This window comes from Neltuma alba, unplaced genomic scaffold (genome assembly GCF_004799145.2).
Source record: "Neltuma alba isolate B1F8T4 unplaced genomic scaffold, ASM479914v2 tig00011593_pilon, whole genome shotgun sequence".
In the NCBI taxonomy this organism is placed as follows: Eukaryota; Viridiplantae; Streptophyta; class Magnoliopsida; order Fabales; family Fabaceae; genus Neltuma; species Neltuma alba.
In genome coordinates, this window is record NW_021636245.1 from 128,271 (window position 1) to 144,547 (window position 16,277).

Consider the following 16,277-nt stretch of genomic DNA (forward strand, 5'->3'; position numbering starts at 1 on the left):
CATCAAATTAAATGAACTTTTGACCTCATGAACTGGGGTCTAGCGTGGGCCATGAAGCACACCAGCTTCAATTGTGATTGTGAAGTTCTCTGAGACTTCTCAAACCCTCAAATTCCACTTCCCCAACAACTATGTTTCACATTTTCTTTTCAAGGTTCTTTTTCCACTTTTATCCTAATCTTAGTAAAAGTTAGCTGGGGTGACAGTTACTTTTACAGGCATTAATCCAAACAAGTCCTTAAATGAGCTGCACTCCAATTTACAAACATTCATCACTTAAGTTAAAACAAGCTTCACCATTTAAAAAACAATGGTAAAAGCACTTATAAATCTACCTAGTATTAAGGTTTCCACAATAGTAAAAAGATCAGAACCATGGCACTTAAGGGATATGTGTGAAGATCCTATATTTGTAGAGCCAATCTGAGATAGAAAAGGACAGGCATTAATAAGTGGGGTCTGAGCATAATGGGGACGCCATAGCTAGAGAGTAGTTGAAGTTTTTGAAGAGGTGAAATGTATGTCTCAAAAAGCCACAACTCACGGGGTGAGATAATACCATAAAAGCAAAGTCAAATACTTAGAAAATATCATACGTTTATATTTTCGGCCAATACAAGTATATATATAAGGACCATTAATAAATACAAAGTCATATGGGAGAGAATTGAGAGTTCATTTTCGTTGAGAGGTGCCTAACTTGGACGTCTTTGTGAATTTAATTGTATGGCACTGCTCTTTAATCCATGGACTTCCACGTGGGACCATTTCAACTAACGAAGGCGACCATTGGACAACACTTTTCCTTTTAGTTTGCGTGAGGGAAGCGTGTGTTTCATCCATAGCTCTCTACGGGTTGGTCTTTTTTTTTTTTTACAAACTTCCTTCTTTTCAGCATTTCACAAACCCTTTTTTTTCTTAATAGAAGGAAGAAGTATTTTCAAAGAAGCAATTGGTGCTTTGTAGAAAATTGTGAAACAATGTATCACATGAATTTCCAAAATTGATGCAATATTGTCCAAGTGTAACATAGAACCAACCTTGTTGCCAAAAAAAGAAAGAAAGAAAATATAGATCCAATCTTGACCATCAACAATAATAATAACAGGCTTTATCTCATTAAGTGGGATTAGTACAATCTTTAGATAGATTATTAACTAGAAAATCTCGTTTAATAATTTTATATGGTATCATTCTTAGTCTTATTCTATCCATTTTTAAAGCACTTTATATTGCTTGATTTACCTTTCTCACTATCACATTCAATGACTTTCTTTAAACGTGTCTGAATTATCTTAAATGATTTTCTACCATTATCTCTAAAATAGATGTCGTTCTAACTCTTTCAGGCATATGTCTATACCACTTGGTCAACCAATGTTAACCTTTAATGCAAGCTAATAAACTGTTGATAAGAAATTAGCACTTTAAACATAGCTTTTGTTAACTAGGGATTTATTGTCAAACAAATTTTTTTCAACGCATACTAACAAGTAATGGTCCCTCATTGAGACTGGGAAACAGTGTAATACTCCTTTGGTTCTTAAGAAAAAATTCAATCAACTAATTTGAGTAGACTCAAAATATTAGTTAAATTAGATATATATTTTTTCTAAAATACTATAGGTATCTTTTTTAACTCCTTCCCTCCCTCTCCTATTGAATTATTGTTGAGAAAATTTTAATAGGGTTAATTTGAGGAAAAAATTGATAAATATGGAAAATAAGTCTTACATATAGGACCAACATTAACTGTCTAATTAGATCATATATTAAGAAGAGGAAGAGTATGATATTAATTTTGAAAGATTATGTGTTGTATGCTTTTACAATTTTTTCAGGATATTAATCGTTCCTCACAGAAACTTTTGGGTAGAACTTTAGCCCATATTCTCTAACAAGCCTAGTAGGACCCAATTTGGAAAAATCTACTTGGGTAGGGTTTCAGCCAGCCCATTACATTGCAGCTAATGGGCTCTCTTGGGCCTCAAAGTTTAAAACCCTGCTAGGTTCCATAAATGGGCTTAGCATTTGACTGGATTCGCTTCCTTGAGGCTAATAATACAGTCCAAATTCAGAAAGGAAAACATTTTCACCCATTTTTAAGGCCTAATCGGCAGCGGTGGATTGTTGAAAATAAAAAAGGGAATGTTTTTCAAGTTGCGGACAAAGTGGCAATTAATGATTAGGGATTGATTACCTATATTTTCAATTTAAATTTTAAAAAAGGGGCTAAAAATCCCATCCTGGAGGCTAGCTAATGAAACCCCAAGCTGAAATCAAGAGGGGGCGAATGTTAAAAATGGAATGAATTACCTTTAAGATCCAGAAAATAATGGTGATTGATTAAGCTGTCTTACGGTGGGAGATTAGCAGAATGAAGATTTGATGAATCAAGCAAAGAGAAGAAAAAATAACAATGTCAGGAGACAAACTCACCTATGATCAAGGAACAGACAAACTCAGCTATTAATAGTCCCTCAATTTGCTGCAATCTCAAACCACTCTGCAATATTGAAGATATAATTTAAGATGACGAATCAGCACAGAAAGAGAGAGAGAGAAAAAGCTGCTCTCTCTCACACAAATCACTCTATTCGAAATGGGTTCAAAATGGCTATAAAAAGAGGGGTACGTGATATATTCAGAAGCAAGCATATCGAAGAAAAGAGAGAGAAACTAAAGGGGAAAAATGGCAGAAAGTGTGATGATGAAGAAGAAGAAGATAATGATGGTGGTGGTGGTGATGATTGTGATGGTGGGAGGACAAGTTCAGGCACAATATGGGCCTGATCCTCCTGCTCCTAAAAAACGTCACTGTGTTTCAAGATGTGCTCTTCGATGCTTGTTCAGGCTTAGACTCCAGCCTGTTGCTTACATGCTTTGCTTCAATCTGTGTATGATCAAGTGCAGGTTCTTGCCTCCTCAGTCTGTCTATGATTGCACTTCTGATTGTGCTGATTCCAAGACTCAAAATGCCAATACTGGTATGCGTGTTTCAATCATGTTTAGATCTGATTTGGATTATTATTATTATTATTATTATTATCTAATCAAACTTCGTATTTGATTGATTGATTGATGATGTTGCAGAAGCACAAGATGTGGAAGGCTACGTGGAATCATGTTACGATAATTGCAGGATCAAACAATAATTCTCTTAGCTTCTTTCTTATTATATATTTCATCTTTCATATGATGGATATATATATATATATGTTACGTTGGAAAATGTAGTTGTGTTTTCCTTCAATTTTTAATATAAATAAACAATCTCTTTTCCATCTTCTTTTCTCCTCCTCATTTATTTTACTAACACAACATATTACTGGCTGCCAACGTCTACTCACAGATCATTTTGTACTCAATTGTACACTTAGATCCCCTTTGCTATGAGGCATTGAGAGGTAGAGACAAGGGTTGAGATTGTGAAAGTCCTCTAAAAGAGAGTTTGGTATAAAAGATTACTTCTTACTTGAAACTATGTAAAACATATGAAATTGGGAAATATCATGAGGAGGTGGTATTGTAAATTTTAATGTCGGGATTGAGATTTTTCAAAGCAAAATGCTCTCCCTTCCTTCCAAATAACAAGGGTTCTTTTTAACAACAAGGCTGTCATAATCTTTCTATAATTTACCCAATTAGTTTAAAAATTAAATTAATGCAATCATCTCCTCCGAATATTACTCCATATCAAACATTACTTCAAAATTCAACCCTACTCCTCATCCCAGCTGTCCCACAACCAAATTCATTCTGATTCCCAATCGGACAAAATTGAGACCCACATCCAAATATGGCTGCTATATATATCATTCACATGTATAATGTAATTCTTTTACCAAAAAAAATATATAATGTAATGGAAATTAAGGGTCAATTTAACATAAACTTACAGTATAAAATGGTTTATTTCTTAACATATCAATGATATATCGTCGCCATCCGTATCATAAATATTTTTAAACCCATCAACGTCCTGATATCTGTACCTATCGGTTAACACTCTAATCATTACAGGTTTGTGCTAATTAGCTTAGTTAATATAAACGGATACACCAGTAATAGGTACTTCCCAGTTCCCACAACATAGTGGAGGATTGGGATTTTTGAGTCGTACAGTTACTAGCTAATATCATGGGGGCTAGCTAACAGAAATTTTGACGTGACCCTCAAGTTATAATTATTCTTACTGAACACAGTCCGAAGATAATAAATAACTCTCGGGTAATACAAATTAGAAACCAACTAATTAAGCAATTCTGTTTATCAATTTTGCGGTTCCTTTGCACGTAAAAACTGAAAACCCTACAAAAATGTCATCTGCAGTTCAGAGAAAATAGTCTAAAGCAAGTTTCTTGAAATGGGGCAACTAAAAGGGGTACTTATAAGGATATCTTTCCAAATCATATTTTCTCGTTTTCATGAATCAGACACACACATATGACGGTGATATGTGTGTGTGTGTCCTCTATTAAAGATATTTTAATTTATTAAAACTTCCGATCATGTTTTGTTGACACTAAAAAGCTTGAAGATCACACCTGATCAACTCACGCTACTCATCACATCACAAATTTTACGAACTTCCCAGAAGATAATTCTGGCGTTGAGCCTTCTACTTCACGAAAAGTGCAGAACTGGAAACAAGACTATCATGCAGATTCAACGGCATCAAGTTATTATATGACAGATCCTTAAAATAAGCGAAGAGATTATAAAGTAGGACAACATCTTGGATCAGAATAGGCAAAGATCATTCCCACATCAGCAAATTAATCATCAAAATGTAGATATATATAAAGCAGATTGTACTAATCTTTCAAGATTTGTCGGGCCGGAACAAATTAAATGAAACCCAAATCCTCATAATATATGAATGCACCCAGAAAGAGGCAAATACATAGAACAAATTACATACTTGATTTAACTCGATCCATCGTTTAACAGACTCTATTTTCCTAACAAATCCCAGTAAAGTGAATCTCTCTGCATATATAATAATGGACTCTAAACTGCTGTCTATGAGTATTTAAAGAACATTATGTCTCTGACAAGTCTTCTTCACCATAAATAAACCGCGAAAAACAATCTCATCTGCAACAACACTAACTACTGCTACGTTTTGCAGTTAAAGTTTACATGCCTGGCTTCAGCCTGTGTGCCGACAGCAAGTAAAATTAAAAGATACAGAATCATACGGTGGAACGAATCATGTTTCTAGTGTGCTGCCACGTACGTACCTGCTTGGTCGTGGTTGGATCATCCACCACGGTTGGTGGAGATCTCGAGCTTCCAGTAAAGCCTCTGTATCCATGGAGAATACAGGCAGAAATTCTGACTAAGTCTACTTTCCTTTGGAATAGTAGTGAAGGAAAGAAAAAGAGATCGAGAAGATCAAGAAATAGGGAAATATAGAGAGGTGCTTTTTGAATACTGATGAATCATATTAATGGATCGCCCATTGCCAACCTTTGTTCTTTGACCCAACAATTCTTTGTATATTCTTAGCCAAACTAGTAATGATATGTATGAGTGTAAGTGGGAAGCCTTTCATTTTTCTTTTTCTTTTTGTTTTTGGGGTTATTTTACACACCCACTTGCAAACCATCTCCACTGATTGAGTTTAAACTATGTCAAGTGTGAGCACAGCTTCTATACATATACCCCTACAAGCTAACCAATCTTATTCACAAAGTCATGACTTAGCTTTAGGCTTAGTATGATGCATATATATGGTTAGGGTTTAGTTTGTAAAATATCTTTTAAATACCAAATATTCAAAAGAGAATGTAAATAAAAATAAATAATGAATTTTCACTTTCTTTTATTTCACAAATTCGATTTTTTTTATTGGAACAAGAAGCTTGCCATGTGTTGTTTAGGTATATTTAAAGTTTAGGTGAGAACGATCATTAGCAATATTATACATTTATTTTGATTGAAAGGTATGTGACACAAAAAAAAAAAAAAAAAACATGTGCGTAGGGCTAGTTATTGTCTTTTTGCACTCACCTCCCTATTTTCTTTCTAAATCATTAAATTCACATAATGCATTTAATATAAAAATATAAAAATCCTACAAATATATAGTCACTAATTGTTTAAGTTTACTACCTTCTTTGTGTATAAATTAACAATTTGCCACTTCAATCAGGGATTTTTTTTTATCTTGAAAAATTACTCAGCATCGTTATTTATTAAAGTAATAAAATTTGCTTTCTATTTTCCCCCTAAAATCAAGAAATTCAAGAATTCAAAATAAATCAATTTCAAATGGTTTATAATTTTCAGATTAAAGGACACAATTATTACAAATTAACGTGTGTATGCACTATTTGTAAGAACTAAAATAAGATTAAACTTAATTGAGATTCAACAGCTAAATTATTTTACACTCGAAAAATTCAAAACCTTTGTTTGCCGACTCATTATATAATTAAGTTAATGAAGAAAAAACATTCTAACTTCTAAGTGATAATAATTTATACATGGGTTTAAATGGTGAAAACACATTATTGGGTGGATTAATAAACGTAATTGACGGGGACAGAAAACAGTTACTTCCACATATATAATCTCATGATACTGCTCAAAATATTTAATTTCCATCAACATCTATCTTCCATTTCTGCAAGTGGGTCAAGGTGTTTTCTTCAAAAAATAAAGTCAACTAGGGTTTCATGTTTGTTTGGACTAAGAATAAACAAAAGCAGTACGCGAGGTAGACGACAACCATCACCAACATAAGTATTCTAATGGAGAGAGCCTTATTCGTCAAAACATAATCACTATGTCAAGCCTCTGTATTCTCCTGTATTCATTTTGTACTTTGAATTTAAATTGAAAATAAAAAATTTTCTTTTTTTTAAATGGCCCATAATCATGCTTTGGTCATTTCAAAACCACCATCTTTTAGAATATAGAAATCATTTTCTTATATGAAATTATTTGAGTTGAAAAGAAACAAGCTAAATTCATTAGACATCATTATTTGATACAGTATTTTCAAGAAGGATTATTTAATAAATGAATGAAAGTTTTGGAAGCTCAATTAATTAATGAGCATAATAGGCATAGTGCCATGGTAACTTAAAAGAGCAATATTGTATTCAAATGTTCAATTAGTTCAACAACATTATCATGTATATAATTAGATTATTAGATGCTGTTTTAATCTGGAAACGCCCGTTAAAAGTTTCCAATTAGTGTTTTACAATGAACATGATATATTTTCTTCTACCACTTCCGTTTTTTAATATAAGATTTAGGTTACTAATTTAGATGTATAACTACAATAAGTATTACTTTGAAAAAATAGATAAATATAATAAATAAAAAAGAGTGAGATTTTATATTTAAAACTAAAATAAATATTTAACTAACTCTTATATTAAGGATAAGAGGTTGTATGTTTTAACCTTGCTTTTCCAAAATGAAATGATTTGGATTTTGTTTCCCATGCAATTAATGTCGTACTCAAACCTACCAGACTACCCTACCGTGATTCATCATTCTTGTGCTTATTATATGCTTATATGTCTAGTTACATTACATGATGCATCATCAAGAGATGTATTTGTGTGTGACAGAGTGATTATGTAAATATTTTTCGTAAAGCATAAAAATAATTATTTTTTTATGGGATGCTAAGAAGGATAGTAAAAATTGTACCGTGTGTATAAACTTTCATCATACCCTAAATCAATATGACGAGATAAAAAAATGAATTTTGAAAGGATAAAGCAAACATTGACCTTGTTTTGTGATCTGCTTGTGTTATTAAATCCATTTCATTGGGCATTATACAGTGTTTCTTGTTCTTTCATTTTTTGTGCAGTGAAAGAGGTCTCATGAAATAGGGGTGGATCCTATTTGGGCTCCTTGTGGCCCAATATATCCCAAAAGTAAGAAAGCAAAAATTGAAAGGATCACAAGGAGCATTTATGCTGCCGTGTTTATTGTCCTTCCAGACTCTTATCAATCTCACTAAATATACTTAAATGCGTTGGGTGAGAATAAATGTTACTTATTGAGATTTGTTTTCTCATTCATTCGTTCTGAATCATCATAGGATCTTCCATCATTTAAGGAAGAAATCAATTTTGTTGCCAGAGAATTTTTTTAAAATTTTTTTTATGATTTTTTTATTTTCCTAAAGGATATAAAATGAATAATGGCGAAAGAGTAGGAGGCTAGGGTTAGGCAGTCCAATTTATATAGAGGAACAGAGAATTGGGCTAGAAGTGAAGTTAAGACTAAACTTTATGGTCCCAAAACCCAAATACAAGTGGGCGAAATAATGGTCCTCACAAACCCAGTCTCATTCAAGTCTGGATTATCTGTAAGTAGTTGTGGGATTTATAATACATTTCAAAGTACAATTCATTAATAATGGTCACTTTAGGTATTGTTAAAAAATTAGTAATTCTTTTTACAACTTTACGTATTTTTAAGATATTATAGCAAATAAATATATATAAAATAATGAGTGCGAGAGGATGAGTAAAAAAAAGTGATAAGATGAGAGAGAATGAGTGTGAAAAATGGATGAGAGACATGTAATTAATTGGAAATAAAAAAAAATGTGCACTAAATTTTTAGACAAATACAAAATCAATCATATGTTAGAAGTCGTTGGTAAAAAAAAAAAAATCATATGAGAGAAAATGTTGCTTATATTCCCTCATGTTTACAATACAAGTCACTTCGACTAATTCATCAGTATCAATAATTGATAGTTAACTTATTAAATATGTTTCTAATTGAATTTTTTTAAACTTCACACGTATTAAATAAGGTTGTAAAAGGAGGAGAAAAATACAATAAGTTACATTTAAGTATTAATTGTATGGACAAATAAATATTATGGATCGAGTGAGTATACTGAACCGTAAGAAGTATAGTTTGTAGACATTAAATATAAGGCTATAAAGAGAATAAAAAAAATACGGATAGTTACATTTAAGCATTAAACTTTTTTTTTTTGAAGAAGCGGCTTATATTGTGGAGAGTCAGTATACTGAGCTAATTTATAAGAATTATGAAACCTAGTATTACCTCCAGTTCTAATTATAAGAGCTAGTTGACTAGTTTGAGAAGATTAAAGAAATAAGTTAAGCTAGTTATTTGTAATAAATAGGTATTGTTTTTCTCAAAATATCCTTACTAATCAAGTGTATTAGATAGAATTACTATTGTTAGAAAGACTATCTTGGAAAAAAATGCACAAATATGATAGACAAAGTGGATTGATATCTTATATTTAGGACCAAAATAAAAGTCAAATAAGATCTTATATTATGGGCCGGAGGTAGTATTTAGTTTAAGTAGTATCTATATATTCTTTTCTATAATTATCCTTAAAATTAATGAGAGCATCTTCTGTGAATTAGAGGAAATAACAATAAGGCCGAAGCAGGAAAGCTTGGAGTCTCTTCCACTTGCTGTTAATTAACAATCGTCCATTTTCCCACACAATCCCACTTACATCACTCTCTCTGGCCCACTTCCCTTCTCTCATCTTTCCCTTTCTCAGGAGTTCAATAGTTAGCCTTTTATTTGCTTCCTTGCAATGCTTCCCAGTCCAACACCTTAAACGCACTGTTCTCTCAACTACTTCCTACGTCTCGGGGAGGAGCAAACAAACAATGACATATTGAAAATTTTATATTCACCCTTACTGTTTGGTATATGCCAAGTATTCTCTAAAAATTATTCCAAGTATTTGATGCAAAAACGACACAAAACGAAGCCAAGAAATGAGTCTCTTAGTTTAGGAATTAGGAGTTTTTGTTTTGCCTTGCTAGTAAATTATGGTGTATCTGAAAGCCTTGATCTTAACTTGGACATGTTTTTTGAAGTCTAGGGTGTTTGGTATCAAGTAAAAACACTTAAAAGAGTGTTTTCATACAAGGCGAAACAAAACTTTTCTCATATATTTATTTTATATACTATAAAATCACTTTTAAAACTATGGTTTAGTTTCTATTTAAACACTAATGAACATTTTGGACTGGAATAGCATCCAATAAGTTTCCAAGTCCTAAACTTTTTCGTGGCTGTGAGCTTACTCTTATAAAAGCATCAGGTGAGAGTGAGACTCTGATATGTCTGCACTGCACCTAGTTCGCCAAAACACTTCCTTCCGTCGTAATTATAGAGCAAATATATTTGAAACTTTGTTTGGTCCTAAACAAAGCGTAAAAGGGGGATAAAGCTACGTTTTAAAGCCCTGCTTTTTTCTGATCTTGCACCGGCTTAATTACAATAAGTTGCTGCCCTACTTTTAATTGTTATACACTTCATTATGGTTACAAATTTTAGTGAAGAGAAAATTGTAATGTCACATTTTTATTACAAATATAAGATATCAACCATCACTTATTAAGAATTATGAAGTTCGTTAAGTCTGCTCTATAATTGGAATTGGAAGGAGTATTATCACATTATGTTTTTGAATAGATGGGTTACTTTTCATGGGGTACGTGGCATTTTTGTCAAAAGATTGTTTTTTATGGCATTTGGGCATCAATATTTCCAGATTTACTATCCCACACACAACAAAAGTAGTAGCAAATCTCGTGTATGTGCATATGAGATAGAAAGTCTTATTGTAGTTTTAAATCTAATTCTAACGCTTTTAGCTTGATTTGTGAATGATTTGTAGAGATTAATGTGTAAAAAAGTCAAGGATTTAAGAATTTGCTACATTATTTTTTATTAAAAAAATAATAGATAGATTAACATGTCAGCGTCTGGAATCTTAAATTATAAAAATGCCAATTGGTGGCTATAAAAAACTTTCCAATTGGTCAGCAACTATCTATATATATTTTTACAAGAGCCAACAACAATATTTTAACTTAGTAGGAACATACTTGCTTTAACTCGACATTTTGATCCCTCACCACTAATTCACATCTTAATTTGCTTGAGCAATAAACTTTATGGTGCTACCATAGGATACCGATACACTTTTAATTAAGTCATTAGAATATTATCCAACACTTCTGGTAAGGTCACTTATCACTATTTCACAGAAAAACGACAAAAGGGCCACTTATGGCTTTGCATCTTTTATAATTCAATCACAACCACCTGTACTTCTGAAATTAGTAATTAGTTCTTCCTTTTCCATCACAGTTAAGCTCCTTTTACCCAAATTAAGTTATTTCTTCTGGTGGCATAGTTTACAGATATGCTTCTGTTTTAAAATGTGTCATTGTTCGATTCTTTTAATTAATATTCTGATGATCTGATTTAACCATAGATAGAACGGTCCATTCAATTCAATTTATTGTGATTCCGGCTGTCTGCCAAAATTTTCGGAGATAACTTATCTCATTTATGTCTCTTTGTCACGTTACGGTGAATAATCCTACCTATTCATTGCTCTATTTCATGCACTGTTTTTGTGCGCAAATGTTTACCTTCTTCCATCTCTAATAATCTCGACGTTACGCACTATGAGTGATGAATACACATGACACAACTTAACCACATGTATGTACTGTATAATTCTGCCTACTCAACTAGTAATTCACGAGTTGCATTAAGAAAATGAAAAAAGAAATTACAATGAGATCAATAAAAAAAAACAAAATAAGTCTTAAAAGTTGTTATTTCCTATTTTGAAACTTGTCATTATAAATTATTTAAGTTGTTGTTGAGATTTTTTAGTAATTATTTTTCTTATTTGGGACTTTATTATAATTCTTTCAAAATTAAATACATTAATTATTATTTTCTATAAATGCCGATAATAATATTTTTTTTAAATATAATACTTTTTTTTTTCGCGACGCAATATGAGACTTTATCCAAATTTAGCTGGTGGCGTTACTCTTGAAACAACTAACCATTGGGAATTATTGTCTACAGAAGTATGAAATATTTTTCCTTTTTTTTTTTAACCAGCAGTGTGAAATATTTTTCTTTAGAACTTGACTTTTAAGTAATTTACATTGAAATGTTATTAATATAACTTTTATATAACATAAAACCTAATTTTTAATTATGAGAATAGTTTTAAAAAATAATAAATATAAAAGATAAAAAGCATTGAAATCTTACGTTAAGTTTTATTTATTTTAGAGACGGGGAGTATTTTTTTTTCCCCGAACACCCCACCTGCTCTTTAAATTGAAATTAAAAAATTGGGGTTCAAAATTTGAATTAAGGAAGACGAATCATAACTTGTATTTTTCAAATATGATAGATATCATAGTCAATATTCTCTTCTATGATCCACACGCTATTATTTCACGCTTGGGTTGGTTTGAGAAAATTGGGAAAGGCCTGAAATTTATTCCCATTTCTTTGACCGATCTTTATCTCTCCCTAATTGGAAGTTCTTTGGGAATCGTCCTCAGATCTTGTTGCAGGAACAGTAGCAGAACAAGGTAAAGAAGTATAGAATCATCTTCATTATCATTTATTATGGGTCAGCGAGAAAGTTTTCAGGAATATCGCTGGGATGATGATACGGAAAACAAACTGATAGAGAGAAAATAAAAAGATCTCTTCTCTTCTAAACTAAGGAAGACAGTATAGTCTCAGAAGCCCATTTTTGGCGTATTAGCTCAGACAGAAAAGATGATATAACAAGAAGCCCTTTTAGTAGGTATAGCTTTTAATGGCTCTTCTGTTCACTAGTACATTTCCACAGTGAAAACAGAGCGTACCAACAAGTAATGAGAGTGAAAATTTAGCTGAGAGCCTTCTTTTTTAGTTTGAAAAGTAAGATTTTGCAGAGAGAGATTCAATGGTTTATACTTTATAGTTGCACCCAGTGAGAGATTTGAACCAGGAAAGAAACCCGGTAAACTGAAAGAAGCTCACGAGATTGTCAGTGGGTATCTTTCATTTGTAGTACACGTTGCTCCAGAAAGTTAGAGAGAGAGAAGAGGAGAAGAAAGGTAGAAACTTTTGCAATTGATAAGAATTGGCTCTGTGCTTTTTGTATGTACTGATGTATGATATTGGAGGGAGAAGTAGTGGGAGGGGAATTCGGCGCTCTTTCGCTTTTTTTGAATTTGAGAAGTTCTCTCTCTTTCTCACTCGCTATAGCTTTTTTTCCCGTCTTTGATTATTTATTACCTCATTTTTTCGTAGCATTTTATCTTCATGCTTTGTTTGTAAATTCTTGTCTGTTTACTAAAGAGGAGAGAGCTTTTGAAGGTTTTTTTGTCTGCATATTTTAAAGTCGGGGATTTTGAGGGTTCGAGCTCTCTGTAGTCTGTTTAACTTTCTGTGACCTCTTTTTGTCTTGTAATGCAGTTCTTCACGAGGTGCTGTCAGAATGTTTATTTTTCATGAAAAGTTTCGATTTTTATAATTTTTTAAAGTTTTCTTTTAATATTTTGATTGATGCTTATATTCTGATACTGTTTATTAATCCTTTCCTCCATCATCCATCCATTCCACCCTCTGCTCTCATTGCTTCTCTGCTTGCAACCTGTAAAGATTCTGCTTGATTTATCAGAGACCCCTTTCTTGCACTAAACTCCACCTCTTTGTCCCCTTCATCTTTCAAACATTTGTACCTATAACATTTGTGTCCTCTCTCCATATTCCGCCTCTTCATCTTCGTTCATGCGAGAGAAATACAAAAACCCATATATCTGATTGTGTTTTATTGACTTGCCATTTTCTCTGTCTCTCCCTCTCTAGATCGTGTTTCAGAAGTTTTAGGGGAGAGAAGGTGAGAAACCATGGGGAAGGCTTCTAGGTGGTTGAAGGGCTTGCTGGGGATGAAGAAAGAGAAGGACCACCGCATGGACAATTCTGGCTCATTGGTTTCTGACAAGAAGGAAAAGAAACGATGGAGTTTTGCCAAGTCAGGCAAAGATTCCGATTCTGGAACCAGTCAACCTCGTTTTCCATCTCCTGATTCCGCTCGGTATAAATCCTACATGTCGGAAACAGAGAAAGAGCAGAACAAGCACGCAATTGCGGTGGCCGCTGCAACGGCCGCTGCAGCCGATGCTGCTGTCGCCGCCGCTCAGGCTGCCGTTGCGGTGGTAAGGCTCACCAGCCACGGCAGAGGGACTCTGTTTAGTGGGAGTAGAGAAAAATGGGCTGCGGTTAAGATTCAAACCTTTTTCAGAGGCTATTTGGTACGTGTGTTGCATGAATCATCATATGTCTCTCTTGAAATATTCAAAATGTCATTCTTAGTTTCTCTTTTCTGCCATGAGTATGTCTTTGTCGATATAAGTGAAAAAAATGCTTTGCTTCATTCTTACTCAAGCTGGGAACGTAGTTTCAGACTCCTAATAAAACAGTGTCTTCCCATTCCTGGGTTTTATGTTTTCTTAAAATTCCAAACTTTCAAACTCTTTCTCGATGACGCAACCCTGTATGTCGTGTTACTTTCTTTCTTCCTCCTCTGGTTTAACAGTTAAATTCAAATATGCAATTTTTTTTTTCAGGCGAGGAAGGCTCTAAGAGCTTTGAAAGGATTGGTTAAGATTCAAGCGCTTGTTCGCGGTTATCTTGTTCGAAAGCGAGCTACTGCAACTCTATACAGCATGCAAGCTCTGATCAGAGCTCAAACTGCAGTTCGATCACAGAGAGCTCGTCGTTCCATTAGCAAAGGAAATCGACACCAGTCCGAGTTCCGAGCTAGAAAATCAATGGTGAGGACCCACACTTATAGTAGCAGCACTTCCGTTTCAGACGCATCCCGAAATAACCATGCTTTTTGAATCTAAGTTTTGAGGTTTTCTTTCTGTAGGATCGATTTGATGAAACGAGAAGTGAAATCCACAGTAAAAGGTTATCCACATCATATGAACAATCCTTCAATGGGTATGACGACAGTCCCAAAATTGTCGAGATTGATACGTACAGGACTCAGTCGAGGTCTCGGAGAATTGCGACGACGTTTTCAGAATGTGGAGACGAAACACCTTATCAAACGACGCCGTTTTCCGACAGTAAGCATCATGAAGAGTTCCAGTGGTGCTTTGCCGGCGATGAGTGCAAATTCCCTACGGCTCAGAGCACTCCCCGGTTTGCAGTCAGCGCGCGTTCTCACAACGCGCCTCCGACTCCGGCAAAGAGTGTCTGCGGCGACACATTTTGCCGGCCGTACTATAATTTCCCGAACTACATGGCGAATACGCAGTCGTTTAAGGCGAAACTGAGGTCTCATAGTGCTCCGAAACAGAGACCAGAGCCGAAGAAGAGGCTCTCGCTGGATGAAATAATGGCGGCCAGAAACAGCATAAGCAGTGTTAGAATGCAGAGGTCGTCTTGTTCGGTTCAAGAAGAGTCGTGGAATTTCTGAGTTCTTTGCAACTTTCTTTCTTCCTTTCTTCCCCCTCCCCTCTTTGCTTGTGTTAATTACAATTTACAATTCTCACAGAGAACCTTATAGAATTGATCAAAGAATCTGCTTGCTTATGTACATTCTCTTGACAGACTTTTCTTTTACTTCTAGTAAACTCTCTCGTTTGCTTAGAAATTTGCTCCTTAGTTTGGGGTTTGAAAGATGGCATGTGTGTGTGTGTATATGATTTGTTACTGAGATATGAGATGCGTAATACTGGTTGCTGTGACTCATTTAGAATGCTGTGAAGACTAAAGGTTAAAAGAATTCATGATTGCTCTGTTTTTAGTTCAAACAAGAGGGAAGAGAGCGCAGTGTAGCTTTTTATGGCAGCTTCCAAACAACATGATTTTGCCAATTGGCAAATAAGCAGTTTCATATAATGGCAGTGGCGGGAAAGTCTGTGTAATGCAGACCAGAAGCGAAGGAAAAAGAAAAGTTCGTCTTTTTTTTTTTTTTGGTTGAAAATTTGGTATCCAACAGCAGTTAGGTTGGTTTGGCAGGGAAACTTTTCCAGGTGGTAAAAATTTGAAATCCAAACTAAATTGGGTTCCAGGTAAAAGGGGTAGGGTGAGTGAGGAGAATATAGACAGCTAATTAGGTGCAGACATGGCAGGGGGATTACAGGTTAAGATTTTGGAGGTTATGATGAAAAAATTGAATTTTTTTTTTCTTTCAGCACATATAAGCTGGAACAAGAATCGAATCTCTAGGAATGCCTGAAAAACGGTACAATCACAACTGGTCTATGACAGTGACACTGTTGCAAGTCTGGGCATTTTTCTTGTCTTCTTTTTCCTCCCTCTCATGTTGGCTGATTTTCTCATCAAGATCATTTTTTTAAAATAAATTTTTTTCATGTTTTCTATCAGTTTACACAGAGGCAGGGTCTTGATTCGAGTTTCAATTATGAGTATTTGGTTTGTCGTCATTGATG

At 34.0% G+C, this 16,277-nt stretch overlaps 1 protein-coding gene and 1 long non-coding RNA gene across 2 annotated transcripts; one reads left to right on the forward strand and one right to left on the reverse strand.

Moving 5' to 3' along the window:
* Nucleotides 1-4,778: 4,778 nt before the first annotated feature.
* LOC114715490 (uncharacterized) lies at nt 4,779-5,418 on the reverse strand. The gene is made up of 2 exons (XR_003737555.1): nt 5,247-5,418; nt 4,779-5,160 (listed from the first exon to the last, which is right to left on the reverse strand). It is a non-coding gene; the product is annotated as an uncharacterized LOC114715490 (long non-coding RNA).
* Nucleotides 5,419-12,298: 6,880 nt separating this feature from the next.
* LOC114715501 (protein IQ-DOMAIN 14-like) lies at nt 12,299-15,475 on the forward strand. Its single transcript, XM_028900371.1, has 4 exons — nt 12,299-12,407; nt 13,678-14,123; nt 14,439-14,645; nt 14,744-15,475. The coding sequence occupies exons 2-4, from the start codon at nt 13,719-13,721 to the stop codon at nt 15,296-15,298; spliced, it is 1,167 nt and encodes a 388-aa protein (XP_028756204.1). The 5' UTR covers nt 12,299-12,407; nt 13,678-13,718; the 3' UTR covers nt 15,299-15,475.
* The last annotated feature ends 802 nt before the right edge of the window (nt 15,476-16,277 follow it).